This window comes from Protopterus annectens, chromosome 1.part2, assembly GCF_019279795.1.
Source record: "Protopterus annectens isolate FY-2018-M chromosome 1.part2, PAN1.0, whole genome shotgun sequence".
NCBI lineage: Eukaryota > Metazoa > Chordata > Ceratodontiformes > Protopteridae > Protopterus > Protopterus annectens.
This window is the reverse complement of record NC_056727.1, coordinates 829,757,344-829,776,140: the sequence shown is the minus strand read 5'-3', so window position 1 is coordinate 829,776,140 and position 18,797 is coordinate 829,757,344. Positions and strand designations below refer to the sequence as shown.

Below are 18,797 nucleotides of genomic sequence, written 5' to 3'. Positions count from 1 at the left end.
AGAATCTCTGCACTTGCAAATATGGGGTCAAGTAGTATTTCCAAATTATAGAAGGATAATTAAAGTCCCCCATAAGTATGGCATTTTCTTGAATGGTTAGTGTCAACAACAGGTCTAAATATGAGCTATGGGTTTCATAGATCATAGAGGGTGGCCTAGAGCTTGCTAGAATATGGTATGGGCTTTGTCTATGGTAATCTAGACATGGAGAAACTCCAGTGCGCCATCCTTTTTAAACAACCTAGAGGTATGCCTATTGCTAATGTAGGTCAAAACACATCCAACTTCAGTCCCTGTTTGTGCAGTTGCTGGTCTAAATGTGTGTTAGACACTGAAATGTATTAACAGCAGTTTTAAACTATGTCTCAGTAACTGCACAGATGTCTGCATTTTTCCAAAGTGAGGGGAGTTTGAAGGGAGTGGAGCTTCTTGTTTAGACTACTAATACAGAGCAGTAACGCCTTTAGATTTTCTTAGGTAGATTTTGTTATATTGGAAGGTTTGTCAATTTGGCATTGCCTAAAAAAGGCTCTATGGGGGGGAGGACAATGTTTTAGACAATATCTGAAAGCCTAGAGGGGGGGGGGGCAGGTGAAGACCATTCTTGACAAAACTATCTTTTTTTTACCATGTCCTCTCACACTGACAAATACTGTATCTCCCTAGAATGACACCATAAACTAAGCCAACCATTAAAGTCAATCATCTTTTGTTCATACTGTGCATCATCCTTGGTGGAGGTAGAATACTGCTCAATGCTAGGCACATGAGGCCTGTGACACATAGAATGAGAGCTCCATAATGTCTCTCCTCATATACATCTCTGGTCATTTACACCTTTATGGACTATGACTCAGTCATACTGGTACCTCTGGTGCAATGACTTGACTGCACGTGTATAATGATGGATCCTGGCCCCAGATAGGCAACTGACCATTATTTTCTCCTTGTTCATCTTGCTGAGTGGTGCATCAGTATGTCATGCAATGAAGTCCTCTATGACTGGAGTCCTGGGTAGTGTACTGGCTTGCCTTATAGGCTTGCTAGTTTGGGCTCTACCGGGTGTGCTGTATGTGCAGTGTTAACTGTATTTCTGTTTCGTGCTTTTGGGTTTGCTGAGGATAAGTTTTGCAAATGGAATGTAAGGGAGGTATTTGAGGTGAGGGAAGATTTAATTTAAGTGCCTCAGCATAAGTAGATCTATGTGCGGAGTCTGAACTATGTGTGGTGGATGTAGTATGTGTGTGTTTCTGACAACCAGAATGTTATTATGAGTGTTTGTATGTGAGAGTTTTGCCTCTAGAGACAATGTGTTTATATATCTCACACATACTGTATTTGTTACTTTGAGGATTAGATGGAAAAACTGGGAAAGTATAAATCCATAATGTCAGGTACTTTATTGGGTGAGCTACAAGGTTGGAGCGCACAATAGGTTAATAGTGGGCTGCCCAAGGGTTATTTTGGGGCAGATACTAGACTAAGCTAATACTGAATTCAAGTGGCAGTGCTGGTCAGCATACAAGTTAGCTACTCTACACTAATCATTATGCAAAGTAGTTGCTTTGCACTCATCAAGTTACCGGTACAGTTTCATAGGATGTTTTCTAGGGAAAAGTTGGTTTCTGTGTGTCTATACAAGGCAGTACTAACAACCTCTGCATGATTGGCAGTGGTGCAGAAATACTCCAAATTTATGCTGGTGCTTAAAACACAGGAAACTGGCTTCTAAGTTCTCTGGCCAATAAAACAACTGCACTTAGAGCTTTTCTATGTGTTTCCCAACTCAGATGGACCAGACTAGACCACCACCTACTGCCACTAGATGGAGTAACCCAGCCTTTTAATGTAAAAATGCAAAAACAATTACTCAGGAGTGTAATGCTACCACAAAACAACTTGAACTACATGGACAAGGTGATTTTAAGCATTAGAAACCTTTGAAATTATTTAAAGAGCAAAATCAACAAATCAAAAATAAAGCAGTAGCATTCTAAAACAATAAACTGAAGTGCAAAATAAATCTCTTATCTGCCAAGAGTGGTACAAGATTAATTCAGGACACTCTCAGATTGTGATGATGATGCCAAGCAGATGGGAGTTCTGAGAAAATGAGAAGGAGACAATTTTTAGTAGATGTGATTTACTCAAGAGCAATACTGGTTTGCTGGGTGGGCACTCAGTATAATGGACCTGTGGAAAACAATGGATGGTAAAAGTACTTAAATAGTTTACACGACAGAAAATAGCAATGAAATGAGGAGGGAGGGACTTTGGAAACCAGATTACCTTAAGGGGCGGAACTCAAAGACACAGATTTTTAAAATCACAACAGGAAAAAGGTGAGATGGTTGGGAAAAAATTCAAACTACAAGAAACAGGCTGGCTAGAGGGGAATCCAGTCACATAAAACCAATATTGAAGCTCTAGTCCTATGACTATGAGCTACAGGTCAATGACCCTAGGAAGGTTAGAATTTCAAAAATGTTAGCTTAATGTCTTAGTGGGTGCTGGGGCATGCACCAATAATGGGGAACAGAAATGCACTGGAATGCAACATTAAACAGGTAAATTATAAGCAGAATATACAACTCTAGCAGCAAAACTGGAACAAAAACAGTTGTAAAAGCACTGACATATCAATCCTGGAACAGAATTTACAATACTCCCACTACTGCAGTTCTGCCACAATAGAAGACACCAGACTATTCAGAAATGTATCAGTAACACTGCTTATGGAAAAGCAAAGTAATACATGACTAAATGAGGCTCAAATCTGGCAGTAGTGCACATTTCTACCACAATTGCAATTGACACTTCAAGACTAAGGCTGCAGACAGGTTTCAAAATACAAATATCTAGCTTTTACAGGTAATTTTACTTGTGGAGATAGAAGTGTAGTATAACAAATAAACAATGCTAAGATCTTGCAGTAATTCACAATCTCTCCAGAACTGCAAATGAAGCTATAAGACTAAGATCCCATATCAAACTAAAAAATGCAAACAGATAACTTTTTTTTGGCTAAAACTTGGAGAAACAAACAGTAAAGTACAGAAAAAGTATCACCATGCAGGCCACTATAAGTGCAACTTAAAGTATTTAAGCAACATTGAAATAAAAACTTTTTTCTTTCCTTTTTGATGAAAAGCTTGTTTCTCACAATTTAGGCCTTTCTACACCTCCAATTCTTGCATAAAATAACATGTGTTACATGTAGCAGGGTTGCTAGAGAGGGAGCCAATCAAATAAAGCCAATATTGGGGTTCTAGTCCTATGACTCTGAGATACAGGGCAATGATCTCAGAAAGGTTAGAACTTCTGAAACTTTAGCTTAATGTCTCACTGGGAGCTGGGCCTCACGCACAGAAGAAGGAGGAGAAATGTAGTGGAATGCAGCTTTGAACAGGTACATGGTAAGCATAATATGCAACTCTAGCAGAAAAACTGGAATATAAACATCTGTAAAAGCACTGACATATCAGTCCTGGAACAGAATTTACAATACTCCCAGTACTGCAATTCTACCATAATAGAAGGCACCAGACTATATAGAAATTTGCCAGTAACATTGTTTATGGAGAAAATAACGCAGTAAATGATGAAATGAGGCTCAAATCTAGCAGTAGTGCACAGTTCTCTCACAACTACAAATGAAACTTCAAAACTAAGACCCCAGACAGGGTCCAAATCATCAGACTGTGTTTCACTGAAAATCAGGCACTTATTACAGGAAATTAAAGTTAAGAAATTGAACAGAGCAGCCAAATGCTATGTAGAGTTACATAAAGCACTGGAATAGGTATCACTATATAAGTCCTGGTTATTTGCTGTGGACATTATTTGGTTCTTCAGAGACCATTTATTTGTTTACTTACTTCTTTGGACCAGGTCATTCTTCCCATTAGACTTCGAGCCTATTTTTAGGGTAGACCCCAGGTCATATTTACATAAATGGGGAATTTTTGTATTTTATTTGATAAATGTCTTAACATCTTTAATATCTGCCTAAGCTACAACCGACTCATGCAGATGGGACCTTGATATAATGTCTCATCCAAATAATGGTACCTCAGGAGTACAACACCCCTTAATGAAACAGTGCAGTGTCAGTAGTGAAACATGAATCCAAATGCCTGGTTTGGGATAGAATTCATAGCCTTCTGACCTTCCTGGTATCAAAGATGAATGTTTAACTCTCTGAGCCACTGTCAGTAATGAATAATGAGAGATGCAATGCAAAGAATAAGCAATAGAAGCCCTCAAAGTCACTTTGGCGTCCAGTAGTCTGAATCCTCACAAAAAACATGCAATTAAATATAAATTCCACTTGTTCACCCATTAGAGGAGGGACTGGAAAGGAAACCAGTTTATTAGAAATTTGTCATGCATACTCTTGGTGTATGTTGAATTACACCCCTGGGCCACAGTGATCATACCACTGTATGTTTTATCATGGAGGGAAAAGGCAGGCAGCCATATGAAGTGAAGACTAGAAGAAATGTTTGAGGCAACACTGGGAATATAAATAAAAGAATAAATAATTTCTTGATTAGGATTAAGTATCTCTCTCTCTCTCTCTCTCTCTATATATATATATATATATATATTTATAAACATTCATAAACAAGGGACTAGGTATAATATAAGATTATATAGGAATGAGAGGTGTACTAATTGGTTCTCTGTGAAAGTAGCTGATGCATGGAATAGACTACCAAATTACATTAAAGCATGCACTAATTTAAATATTTTAAAAATAACCTGGATACTTATTATGGGGAACAACTGTGTAGGTATACTGGTAAGCTAGAAAGGCATTATTGCCCATGTTTGAAATTTCTGTATGCATGTATGCATGCATGTAAGTAAGTATGTACGTAGGTGGAAAATCCAAATCAAGGACAAGAAAGGGACTGATTTAGTTCAATGGAGATGTTGGGAGCAAATAAAAGGACATTCCAAGCACTGATAAAGACAGTGGAGGAAAGCAGAGAGAAGTATGAGGAAATCATGGAATGTAATCAAACACTGTAAGCCTGGCTAAAGAAAAACTGGAAAGGAAGTTATCAAGAAGAATCAAAGAGAGGAAGAAAGGTTTTATTAGAAGCACAAGTGAATGGCGTAAAAACAGAGCTTCAGAGATCAACAAAGCAGACATTTTTACAAAGTTCAACCTGATTCTTTATATGGAGAAAGAGGGAAGAGAGCCATGGTGGTAAATAGATAAAGGATGGCCTCATACCCTTCAGACATGACAAAGCACAAGGGCCTGATGGTATACTTGTTGGAATCCTGAGGAATCTAGCTGGTTTTCTTGTAGATCCCATACCAATTGGCTTTGATTTGTTGCTTAGCAAAAGCAAGGTTCCAGAGCACTGGAAATAAGCCACTGTGATACTGCTTCACAAAGTGAACACAACAGCTAACACTGGAAGTGACATACTTGTAACCCTGCCTCACTGGGAAAGAAGGGTATTGGACAGGGTACTGAGAGGAGCACAACATCTGGTCTTCTAGAAGTAAACAGTCTAAAAGCATGATGATCCACTCAGGTTTGTGTTCAAGAAGTCAGGCCAGTCCAAGATGATCCATTTTTAAGACTGGGATATGCCAGAACTTGGCAAGGGGCACTTTGCGCATGTATATTTAGATTTCAGTCAGAACTCTGAACCAGTCATGCACAGAAGATTGATATGGCAGTTGAAAAAGCTTAGCATAGAGAGAAACTAAAGAGTGAGTGGAAAAGTAACTCAGTTCCAGAAAACAAACAGTAGTGGTTATGGGCATCCTACCAACAGAAAGAGAGGTGTGAGCAAGGTCCAATTAGAGCAAGTCCCGGGCCCAGTGCTTTTTGGTATTTTCAAATGAAGTCAGAAAAGATGAGGGGCATTGACAACATGAGTGACCTGTTTGCAAACTATACCAATACAGATGGAATCATGGGAGTGGCGTTGGTGGAGGTGTAAGTCTATAAATGGGTGTAAAGGCTAGCAGACTAGGCAGGTATAGCAAATGAGGTTTAATGCAGTGTAGTAAAAGATACTTCACTTGGTGTAGACCAGCCTCAAGGTGAAATGCAATCTGTTTGCTATTACTTTGAACATACAGAAAAGGAAAAGAACCTTGGGGTGGTAGTAAGTACAGAAATTAATTATCATATGCAAACCAAAAGCTCTGGCCAGAACAATGAGAGGGCATTTCATTAGAAGGACGGACTAAGTACAGAATTTGTACTACTGACCTATAGATTCTCTGTTAGAACACTGTAAAGTACTAAGTACAGTTCTTGCGCCATTGTAGAGAGTGGGAAATCAAGCTAGTCAACAGGATCTGGAAGAAAGTATCATCATAATAAGGGGGTTAGTGGAAAAGGAAAGCAAGTTAGAGACTAGAAGATTTAAACATTTTAACTGGAGTTAGTAAGGGAAAGACAGAGTATGACATGAGTACATGCGCTGATGAAGTGACAGTGTGGGGGTATAAATTTAAAAAGGAAAGAGAGGAGAGAAATAAGACAAGTGTCAGACTGAAAACACAAATTTGAGTATAGACATTAGAGAGTACTTTGTGTATGAAGGAATAATGGAAATGTAGAACAGACGTCCAATAGAAATTATGAATGATGACTTCACAGATGCTTGTAAGGGTACCTAAACAAGATTTTGGGCTTCAGAAAGGCAGGGTTTAGGAAATTATAATGTATTAGCTACACAAAAAAAGGAACAGATCAGACAATCAGGACTTTTTTCATCATTACCAATATGTAATGTAATGAACCCGCGGTGGTGGTGCTACGGTAGCGTTGTCGCCTCATAGTAAGACGCTGTCTGGTTCGATTCTCAGCTAGAGCGTCTTCTGCATGGAGACATGCGTGAATGGGCGTACCTTCGTTGAAGGTTGTGCGTCAGGCCTGGCAAGCCGGTACGTAAAAATCAACTGCCAATCATTAGCGGACCGGAGTTCCGCTGTGGCGACCCCTAACCTGGAAAAGCAGAAAGACACAAACAAACCAATATGTAATGTAATATATTTTCCTAGATTTATACATGTAATATATGTTCTTAGATTTACACAGATGTTTATGTTTACTACAGACAGTTGGCATGTTGTCATTTCTTGAAACGTGATTAAAAATGGAAAAATTTGTATTAAATGTTAAGAAAATACTTATATTGTACTATTCACTGTAAAAGACAATGCACAGCTCTCCACCATTAGCAATTATGTATAGGCATCTTAAGGTCGCTGTGATAATGAACCTCTTAGATGTGTGTCTAAAGTTTCAAACCATAATCACACTGATCTTTGGGTGAAGACTCAGACCTCTTAAGGATAAAAGATCATATATTATCCTGTATAGTGTAGATATTATGTAGCATTGCTGATTCCAGTTTTATTCTGTTAAACAAATGTCCTGGAAAAAGCATTAATGTCATAAAATGTTAGGTAAGAATAAGAGAAAGCAGCACTTAGTGACTATTCATAGGCTATAAAATAGTAAAAATATCAGTTTATTCATTTTTATATGCATTTCCCACTGCATCTGCTAACCACTATGGGTCCCCTATCAGCCAGACCCATTCATTTCCCCATTCTAGGTATTTCCCAGTGAGGGTGAGAGCTGGTCTATAGGTAGGCCATCATATGGGCAGCCTCAGGGGTTGGTCTGTGCCTCAGCTGGCATTCTAGAAATGAGGCCATTTTCTAGTATGGACCCTAACTGTTCTCTTCGGCAAAAGACAAATAACTAAAATAATTGTGAGAGCCACTATGCTATCTGCTTGCAAGTGAATGCGTCTGTGTACCCATGATGATGGCTACCATTTTGCAGCTTGGTGGCAAACACCCACTCCTGGGTTGTCCTATTGACACAGCTGATCTTTCAAGGCATTAGATTACTGGATGGCTTTAGTCTGCCAATTACCCCCCTCTAGAGGATAGGCACTCCTATCCCTCCCACACCCGCTCCAACAGATGTCCAAGCCACTAATCGAACTTGGAGCATCTAGTCCATAGTCTGGAATTCAGCCCACTATATCAATAGAGCTGGAAGATTATACATTTAACAAATAGATTACTGACCTTATTGTAACGTTGAACAGGTACTAAAACAACATCAAGAGAGCATTCTGATGAAAATCACTTCCTGTAACCTTCAAGGTATGTTGCTTCAAGCATCCTAACAAAATTTTTCAAACTCAAGCCACAGGAACAATTTATTTATTAAAAATTACATTCCTTCACTGAAAATAAATACTACATTTTCAGATTTACACTATGTGACATTTTTCACTTTTTAGAATTTCTTTACATACAAGTTTTTCCTTCCAGTCAGAATAGGGACAAGTTTTATCTTTACCTTAACTTCTGCTCAGCTAACTGGTAGCTATCACTCCCACTAAGTATAAGATGCAACCTGTCTTAAGACTGAGATGAGAGAAGGAAATATGGTTGAATGAAGTTTGGACTATGGTTCCTGAAATACTGTTAAGAGCTGGTTCTGCTGTTCTGGACTGGTGTACAGGAAAGCAGGTCATTATAAGGCTCCCTATTGAAATGTTGACACTTGAAATGATGAGTGCCGAAAAGCCAAAAAATAAAAAAGACTGAAGACCTGGAGAAAAGCAAATTTCATTATAAATTGCTCTTCTCCCCAAAACATCTTTTTGTGGGGGGGGGCCTCTACTGCTCACCAACCGAACTTATATATAGCCACTCTGAGACCACCATACCTTGGAGGAAAGGGAATATTCTGGGAAATGGCATCTTGGCATATACAAGTCTGATCATGTGGCCATTCAGTGCCCGTATTTCAGGACATGCTGCAGTGGGTCCCGACATTTCAAATGGTTACTTATTACTGTTCCTCTAATTGTTTAAGTTAGCTGTCAGTAACTGGCAATGTACAAAAGAATATGGACTGTAATACTGGTGGTCCCAGTTATTTGTATTTGAGTAGGTCACATTGCTGCTTGGCTGCTTCTGATGGTGTTTAAATCCACTAGGCACAAATGCCTCTTTATGAGAATGACCTAGGAGCAATACCTCACCTGGATAACTGACTTTCTTGAATCACAGTGCAGACAAAGGAAGTCTGAGGGAATCATACCCAGAAGTATAGAATGAATCTTCCTAACAACTGATATCCTTAATATGTTCCATTAAACTGCCAAATTCTTATCTCACAATATGACAGTAATTTGTCAGGTGTTCATTTCTGTCCCTCCCCAGTTACCACAGCTACCACAGTCCCTGTCTAAATTCATTTTGCTGAAACAGTACTTCTGCCCTGTACATTATAGACACACACACATTTCATCTCCAATTTGTCATCACTGTAAGAGAAAAAACAAACTCATACCAGATCATAGCCCATTGAGATTAGACAAGCTCTGAAATCATCAGTGTCCATCATTCCTTGCTTCTTCTACAAGTTAAAGCAGTAAAGGAACATCAGGTTGGGTTGAAGGTACAGCAGAAGGAGAGCAGCCAGAGTTCCATTTGTACACAGGGAGAGTAGGGCAGGATGATTCAGCAGTGGAAGGTCCATTAAAGCCCAAGGATAAGTGGGGTCCCCATGGAGGTAGGTGTGAAAGTCACAAACAGAATCACCATTGGTTCAGCGAGAAGGGGAAGTAGCTAACACAAAGACAGACATCAAAGGGCAACATGGAAAAGGAAGGGGAGACACAAACACAGAAGAAGAAGAAACGGAAGGAAAGATATTTAGTGCCATTGCTTACTTTGTCAACAGATGGTCAATGGGTTACATTATAAAATTCCAGTAAATTTAGAGAAAACATTCTACTCTTAAGTGCCTAATGGGCATAATCTGTTTGCTGCTAATAGGAGGAAGAAATCTACTTGTTATTAAAAGCACATATGTATAAAGAACTAAGATATAAATCACAGCATTTAACCCTGAAAATATAATACTTTCTCATTTTAGATAAATGTTAAATTATTAAACTCTAGATATATATTTACAAATATGATTACACAATACTTGGCTCTCTTCCTGAAACTCATTGAAATATACTGTTTGTAACAGCCTTGCAGATAAATAGTGCTATCAATGAATTGTCTTTGCATTCACTTCAACATACTTAGGGGACTGTTTCATTCTTTATTCTCCCACAGTTCGCAATCATATCAGAGCTCATTTCAGTGGTATGTTGCTTTTGACACAGCTTACTCTTTTTTTTACAGTATTATTTTAGGTAGTACACTGTAAAATACATTACAGAAGACAAATACGTACAAACATTTACACCTTTTCACATTTTCTGGTCTGTATTCTGAGGCAACCACTGCTTTGTCCATATGGCTATAGAAGTTGTGTTTAATAGCTACCTGTTGATCATTTCCAACTTGCCCAAGGCTGATGAGACAGGCTTTGAATTCTTCAGGTCGTACTGTGCCAAAGTCATCCTAGTATTGTATCATAGTTAGAAACGAGGACAGCATGCAAAGGAAATGCATGTTAGTTTTGAAACCAGATTCTTACTTTGAAAGGCATGCAGCATTATATTTGTGTTTTGAATAAAATGTTAACTTCAGTTTAAGGCTGCAAAACAAAGACAACATGCTGGAGAGATCTAGTCATACCATTTATTTTCACGCAGAGCTGTTATTTTTATATAAAGCATATGTTAATTTAATTGGTCACTTGTATTTTTTACTGATAGAAACACAGTAATTAAGCTTCAATGAAGTAATGCTTTTAAGGAATTAACTCTTGTATTTCATTTTCTCAATTGATTTGCTCAAACCACAATCATTAATCTTCTAGAACCCAACATGTAGATGAAATCATAAGTTAAAACGTAAGAAAACAAACTACTCTTACAACTGCACTGATAATATGCTGTATGTAGTACTAATGCAAACACTTTCACCAGAAACTGCAGGCCCATGAAAATGGGTTGATTATTAGGTTACCTTACTACGTGACAAGAATTTAACTGCCTTACAGAAATTCTCCAGTGCATTAAGACATACACCCCACTCAATAGGTAGTAGATCCCTAGGCTTAAATTTAATATCCGCCAGTTACATTTTCAGAGGCTACCAACAATGACGATGTTAATTAATGGTGTTCTCTATATTTTTGTGACTAAGAAGTAAATAGCAAAATTGTTATGCAGTGTTCTGTTACTACACTATTCAAACAAAGCAGTAACTCTTTGTCATTCAGTGGAAATATTAGTTAAGTTTTCTCATGTTTCTGGATTACAAACAAAAAGTCTACTGCAACTGATATTTCTATGTAGAGTTCAAAACTTTCTGTATTTTCTAACCACAAAACCATTCACAAATTAATTTTGTCTGACAAAGCAAAGGAAAACAAGATGCTGTGCTACAAAAGTTGACATGGAAAGCAAGCCACTATGGAAAAGAGCAAGAACATATGGAGCCATATGGCTACGAATGCAGTAGGCCGGGCTACCATGATCCATGGCAGCAAGCCTTTTGAAAGATCTGCCTTTACATTAACTTCACATGTAAACACTGTTCACTTATGGAAATATTAATTCCAGTAGTCTTTTTTCTTTGTAAACTGCTTTGTCAGATAAAATTACTGTGTGTATGGTTTTGTAGTTAGGAAATACAGAAACTTTTGTACTGCACATAGAAATATTAATTCCAGCAGACTTACTGATAATCAAGAGAAAACAACTGAAATTCTGTCAGGGATCTTGGAATAGTTACTGATAAATATTTAAAGTTTAAAGTCAACTTGTCTTCAGTTATTACAAGTTGCTACTCAGTCATCAGGGGTATTTTGTGCACACTACTGAATAGGGATAAAAGGATGCTTATATCCCTGTTTAAAGTTATCATAAGATCCAATCTAGGGCTCTTTGTTGCAGCCTGCAGTTACTCTTGTTCAAAGTTTAAAAGACAAGAATGAATTCAGAAATTCTTTACTAAACAGATTTTTAAATTTAGGTCCCTGAAATATAAATTCAGATTCAAGCAGTTACAGGTTTTTCTGATTAACTTTAGATTTGTTAGGGAGAATCTAAATGTAATATACAAATGTAACTATGATACAGCTATGACAGCTACCATAGGTACCAAATTTTCAAATCTCTCCCTGCACACTCGAAATAACCAGGAACATGTTACTGTCCCAATCTCCAAGACTCTGTATGAATGGAAAGCTATTCATAGCAGAGCTGTGAAGCTGTAGAATATGCTACCCCCAAAGGTACTTTAAAACCAGTGTTCATAAATGGTTTGGTAAGAGGGTCTGTGATCCACTCTTAATTGGGTACAGACTCCTCGACTGTTTCTGAAGAGGCTCTGAATTTGATTTACATACAAAGAGCAAAAGTGCTGTTCCAGTCTTCCAGACAACATTAAAAAGGCATGTTAACTACTACACTCCAACAGTGTCCAATGGTTTTAGCTTCAGCATTTACGGATAGATGTCATTCGTTCCCACAGCCTTGCCACAGTGGAACTCATAGCTCTCAACCTCCCATCTCCAAAATGTAGAACATTAACTGTCATAATATGGAACAAATGAACAAAATGTAGAAAGCATAATAATGGCTTACTAACAACTTCAACTAGGAAGGTTACATGATCATTAAAATATGCTGTTTTTTTAATAAAAAAATATTTATATGAGTTAATGTGATTAATTTCTATTTACCATGGATATCAGTAAAAAAAAAATCCTGAAACTGGATGAGTGACTATTTCAGTATTTTTCGAGATTTGAAAATTTGGAAGTAGAACTATATATATATTTCTATTTTATATATATATATATATATATATATATATATATATATATATATATATATATATATATATATATATATTAACTGCTTAGTCATACAATAGTAAAGAAAAGGGAAAAGTTAAAAAAGGACACTGACTCACTGCCAGTCCTGTAAACAGAAACGACACTGGCAGTAATTTCCTGTGACAAATACCTGGTGACAAGTTACAGCTCATCGAGGAGCTGTAACTTGTCCACTGGTGACACCACCACTAGTGCAACAACCATTTGAGTGTGTGTTGGCACAGAATAACAGTAGGTTTGAAAGGGATGCATAAACAAGTGTCAAGGTTAATCTTGATTTGGAAGGAAAACCTGAAAACTTGAAAATGTAAATAGCTGAATCTGGACACAGTTCTACAGTTGAGCACACTGAGCATATTAATGCTTATGATGCTACTAGGAGAACTGGACAACTTGTATTGAGAGATTGGAACTACATTATTTACTGAATGGTAAAAACAATAGTACTGTTGTTAGATACAATGGCTGCCAGAACTTTACATCAATGTGTAGTTTGGTAGTCATTCAAAGAGACTGTAGAGCCCTTATATAAGCATTTGACTTTAAAACCTTTGATAATGCAGACCAATTTTTACATCTCATAATTGAATTAAATGAGGTATGGTAGCAAATGGGAATATACAACAGAGCTACACATAGTAAATGAGAACAACATGTTAAGAAAAGGACTTGCAGACATACTAAGAGACAAAATTGTGTATGGCATATGATGTAAGGGCTTACCTTCTGCTGCATGGTATCAGAATACTCATTTTTGTTTTTATTATTTAAGTACAATTGCTTGAGGCTGTGTGAAAATACTAACTGTTTTTACATGTTACACATTGTAGCACTACCCAAGGGCTCAAAATCTGTAGTTGTAACAATACCTGAGGGCTCAAAATCTGTAGTTTTTATTGTGTTTAAAATTACAGTTTCATACAAAAAGAGTGAGAATTTTTTTAATCCTTTTCTCTCTCTCCCTCTGTGCTGAATCAACCGTGGACAGCATTTTTGTTTTTGAAATTTGCATCATATATTACAATAAATATGAAGTTAGTTTGTTAGATATCTCTATTATATGTTCACAAGAGTTTGTTTGATTTACATTCTGTGTGTGTAAAAAATGATTTTTGTCAATTCTTTTTCATTGTGATAGTCAGTCTTACAAGGCCAGTGTGAAGGTATTTAAAAACCAGATCATTATGACTTCAAGATTAGCAATAACAAATAATTATTTTGATTTAAAGCCCATCCTGGGGTCTACAACTAGTGATGTTAATAATTGTGATAAAGTAGACTACAATTAATTTTAATTACTCATGTCAGACTGAATTTGTAGTTGATTTAGCTGATACAAAAATATTATAAGCAATATGATTTTTTTAATTTTCTGTTGATTCTGCTGATATAAAATGATTATAGTAAATAAATATTTTAGAAGGCAACAGTGTTACTACGGGCTTAAAGTTTGTTTTATGAAACAGTTTGATAGACATTTTGTAAAGAGCCAACCATTGTATTCTTTAGTTTCTTACAAGTCTACAGCCACTTAAAGATATGAGATGTGCCCATACTGTAGATATATATATGAAGGCCCACTGTTAAACTTGAAAACTGTATACAACATTTATGGTATTAATCAGCATTGCACTTGTAGCTACAGTGTGGTGTGGTATATGTTGTATTGTGGTCAAGCTATTACAGCTTCCACATGGGGAAGATAGAGAGAGAAAGCTGTTGCAACATACATGCTTTCACATATACACAAGAACAAAGAACGCAACCAATACACTGGGAAAGCATCATCTGATACGTAATAGTTTCAAAACCTTACATTTTGGGTGATAGATTCAGTTAGAATGGGCATAAGAGGCAGAGTGTTTAATAATTTTGTTGAAACTAAGGAATTACAATGACAGATGTGGTCAAATTCTGGCTCATTTCCTAGTCTAAATGACCATATTAGCATCAAGATTGTAATTAAATGAAGAGTGCTATGGTGATCTTGGTATTGCTTTTTTAAGCGACTATTTATTTTTGGACCTATTATTTTATTAAATGGTTGTTATTAGAATTGAGTGTTTTATAAACTGGTGTGATATGTTTTTAATATTTGTTTTTTGTATATTTTTAAATATGTTAACATGAGGAATATACAATGTTGTGTTATTGTTTTATATACACAGCCATGGCTGGGTGTTTTAAAGACATGTGATGCACTCTTTTGTATATAAGGAATGTTTTTTTTCCAGATGTAGATTTGTTCTGAAGAAGTATCTTTTTTGTTCCCCTTCAGCCTCTCCTATAGCCCTGCACCTACGGACATCTTAGAGGATCATGCCATTGACTGTTTCCACTGGGGAATTTTTTATTTATGACTTATACTTTGGTTCAACCATCCCTTGCATTAGCCTGTTTATGTCCAAGGGCTGTTCCTCTCTGTGGACTATATCTCCCCACATGGAACTTTTAAATGAATACCCTCCCCCAGAATATATACACCAATCCTTCTCTGCCAGCACCTCAGCCCAAGCTGCTAATGGAACCTGGGTTGCCTTGGCCGTAGTTAGGGCTTTATCCTTCTATGGCATGGGCTGGCCTGTTCTAAATATCAATCTTTTGAAATTAAATCACTAAACCATATTAAATTGTTTTGATAATTCTGTTGTGTTTTATTTTATTATTTTTTTTTATTTATTTTTTATTTATCCTTGGAAATAGCTGTCTGCATCACAGCAACATATTTATATTGATTGCTCAGGTCTTTTCATGGATTCACTTTTCATATTGATAGTGGCTATGCACTCATGGCTAGACATGAACAATGAGGTCTGAAAAGCAGGATCCGTGAATAAGAGCAATGTTTGCAAGAAATGTCTTGCCTGTGCGAACTGCCAGTGGGAGATGTCCATCCACAGTTTAAGCAAAATATTCATCAACTCTGTGTCTACAGCTCAAAACACAGACACAAAAAGGCTGAATTATAGCTCTCAACCTCTTAGTGCAAGAAATCTGGACAAAGCCTTAAATGATGGGGGGGACAAGGGCCCAAAAATAGGGACAGACTTTAAATATTCTTCCTGCAAACTTAGAAAGTTGTTTGAATAACAGGTTTTGTGTTAGCATGCATTTTCTGAAGGCTATAAAATCTGAAACTAAAATCTGTGTTATTATTTATTGATGATAAGGCACTGATTTTCTAGAAAACCCTAGAAAACCAGAAATTTTATGAGGAACATGCCAAAAATATGAGGCAAATCTCTGGACTTTCTGTGAAAATCTGGACAGTTGAACGATATGAGCTGAATGGGAACTTTCTGCAAAGATTTGAGAAAACTTAATGAGATGAGCCCCTATGACAAGCTTATTTAATACAAGGTAGACAGCTTTCTTTTTGCTTAACAGCACATAGAACCATCAATATTCTATCAACAATATTGTTCTTGAACAGAAAGTTGCATTCCAGGTTACTCACTAACAGCATATACATGATGTAAAACTGATAAGTATTATTGTAAGCTACATAGTGACAGCTAGAAACTTTAAGGATGACAAATGGCAAATGTGCCAAAATGTTTCAAGGACTGGGTCCCAAAATTACACCATTAATACAAGGAGTTGCACCTTGTGAAGACATGCAAACCATTTAAACAATTCAGCAAATGACTGGTGTATGGTCATTAGCCTGACAAATGAGTAGAAAAAAGCATCCAGTGTGCAAGAAGGTATAAATGGACGCTTGTCATGTGCATTGTGGATGTAACCTCCTATATCCTAACCCTAACACATACATATGACCAGACTAGCGATAGCAGAAAAATGGATCAGTTGACTAGAACTGTTTCCAGACGTAGAAATCTGACCAGTTTTGCATACCAAGATGTCTCACAGACCACTGACATCAGTCAGTTACAAAATGTGATGAGCAAAGAGTTTCAGATCACAAAGGATGACATTACAGACATTTGACCAGAATGGGGTAAGTGACCAAAGACAAAAGAGTATGGCCCTGTGACAGAAATGCAGCAGCCATGGGATCCCCCATAGAGGGCACCCCACACGAACCTAACCTGGTCAGGCTTTCAAGCCCAAGGGACAGCAGAGATGCTATCCTGAGTCCTGAAAACTTTCCTCAGTGGCTAAATCTATGGGGAAGTATATTTTTTAGTTTGTTGTTTCTTCCTGTCCTGACCATCAAACACCTTCACTCCATTGACTCGTATTCCCCACTGGCTGGCTGTAGCCATGATACCAGCCAGGCCATGAGTCAGAGTGAGGAAGGCCATCATCCATTGGTAGTTTGCATTTTTTATTTTGTCCTACCCACAGTCCTATGTCATACCCTGCATTCAGTGACATCACTGCAGAACTTGTCCATTGGCAATCTGCCTGTGTGATTCCCAGTTACTTGCAGCAGGGCTTGGGCTGTTGGTCTCCCTGTAGAGTGTAACCCTACCTGAGAATTCTTTTCTTCCTCAAGAGAGGTAAGATGGCAAATAGTATCAAAAATACCTGATCTAGAGACCTTAACTTCTTCTGCAACATAAACAGACTGGTTTGAGAGGACAGTATTTATCCCAGAAGATAACACTCCAGTGGAGCAGACATGTAAAACTCCATTCCTAGTCAAACGCAACTTAGATAAAATGATGAGAATAAGGAAATTTACCCTAGCACTTCTCCCTAGGCTACTAATGGATAGAGGCTTTGCCTAAATGCCCTATCCTGCAGCAGGATCCTCTTCCACTGCTCAGCATTATGACCTCAGAAACATTTATTCACAAATGGGAAATATAGGAATAAAAATCATGGTCAGGTAGTTTGAACACCAAATAAGATAATACAGCTAGGCATAAAATGGCCCTTCAGGGCAGTTAGCTAAGTATTCACCTATAAACCCATGAATCTATGAAAATTCCAGTCATTCTCACCCTCAGCTACCTCCTCAGGGACCAGGTCTGCTAATTTAAGTAACAGTATTACTAAATGGAATTAAAATGTGCAATGAAGAATGACTATTGCTTATGACTGACTGGGTCTATATCAGTTTGTCGAATAGTCTATTCAGCAAATGACTATTCTTAGAACTCACTTAGGTATAGCTTAACTTAACTTAAGAATAGTGGGGTCCAGGTCCGACTCTAAACCAGTCACAAGTGGTGTCCCGCAAGGCTCAGTCCTGGGACCCCTACTGTTCAGCATATACTTCTCAGAAGTACAGGCAAACACAGGAGGACTGTAGCTAACCAAGTTCGCTGATGACTGCAAACTGGGAGCCATAATTGACTCTCCGGCTTTCATGGACATCCTCCAAAAGGGCCTTACTGAGATGGACACCTGGTTTCAAAGTCATGGCCTCAAGCTAAATGCCAAAAAATGCATAGTCATCCCATTTGGGAAAAAAAAACACCCACGAATTACCATATAGGTGGCAGCCCCCTTAATACAGAAGAGGTAATAAGAGATCTGGGGACCCAGGTAGATAGTAATCTCTCCTTTGACAATCATATTGCCAAAGTAGTTAGGAAATCCTTCTATGTGGCCCATCTAATTACTAAAGGGTTTACATCTAGAAATAAAGAGGTTATAGTGCCCCTCTTCTCATCACTCAATAGACCCATCATAGAGTACAATGCCCCATTTGGGATGTACCTCACAAGACACTTCCAACAGCTGGAAAGACCACAAAAGTACCTCACCAAGAGGATTACTGGCCTCAAACATATGTCCTATGCAGCCCGACTTGAAAAAACTCCAGCTGTACTCAGTGGCATATCGCTTACTCAGAGGTGATCTCTGCCTGACTTACAAAGCCATTTCCAACTCAGAATTGATGGACATGCTCCACTTAAAGAAATCCAAGTCACTGCGAGCCACGCGCTCTAGTGAGCTAAACCTCACCACAACAATAAATAGAACATGCTGGAGGGATAGATTCCTGTCAAAGAGACTCCCCATGCTTTGGAACAAAATTCCAAATTACGTCAGGCAT

General features: G+C 37.7%; 1 protein-coding gene across 2 annotated transcripts in view; it reads right to left on the bottom strand.

Moving 5' to 3' along the window:
• Nucleotides 1-18,797, bottom strand: part of ACTN2 (actinin alpha 2) — a 575,275-nt gene that overhangs the window by 38,348 nt on the left and 518,130 nt on the right. The window contains exons 19-20 of one of the 2 annotated variants that reach the window (XM_044059086.1): nt 10,357-10,434; nt 9,538-9,642 (exon numbers count right to left, since the gene is read on the bottom strand). In XM_044059086.1, the coding sequence (XP_043915021.1) occupies nt 9,553-9,642; nt 10,357-10,434 (168 nt within the window). In that variant the 3' untranslated portion in view covers nt 9,538-9,552. Of the gene's footprint in view, nt 1-9,364; nt 9,431-9,537; nt 9,643-10,356; nt 10,435-18,797 lie in introns of those variants that run through there. The other variant, XM_044059081.1, reaches the window with a different exon arrangement.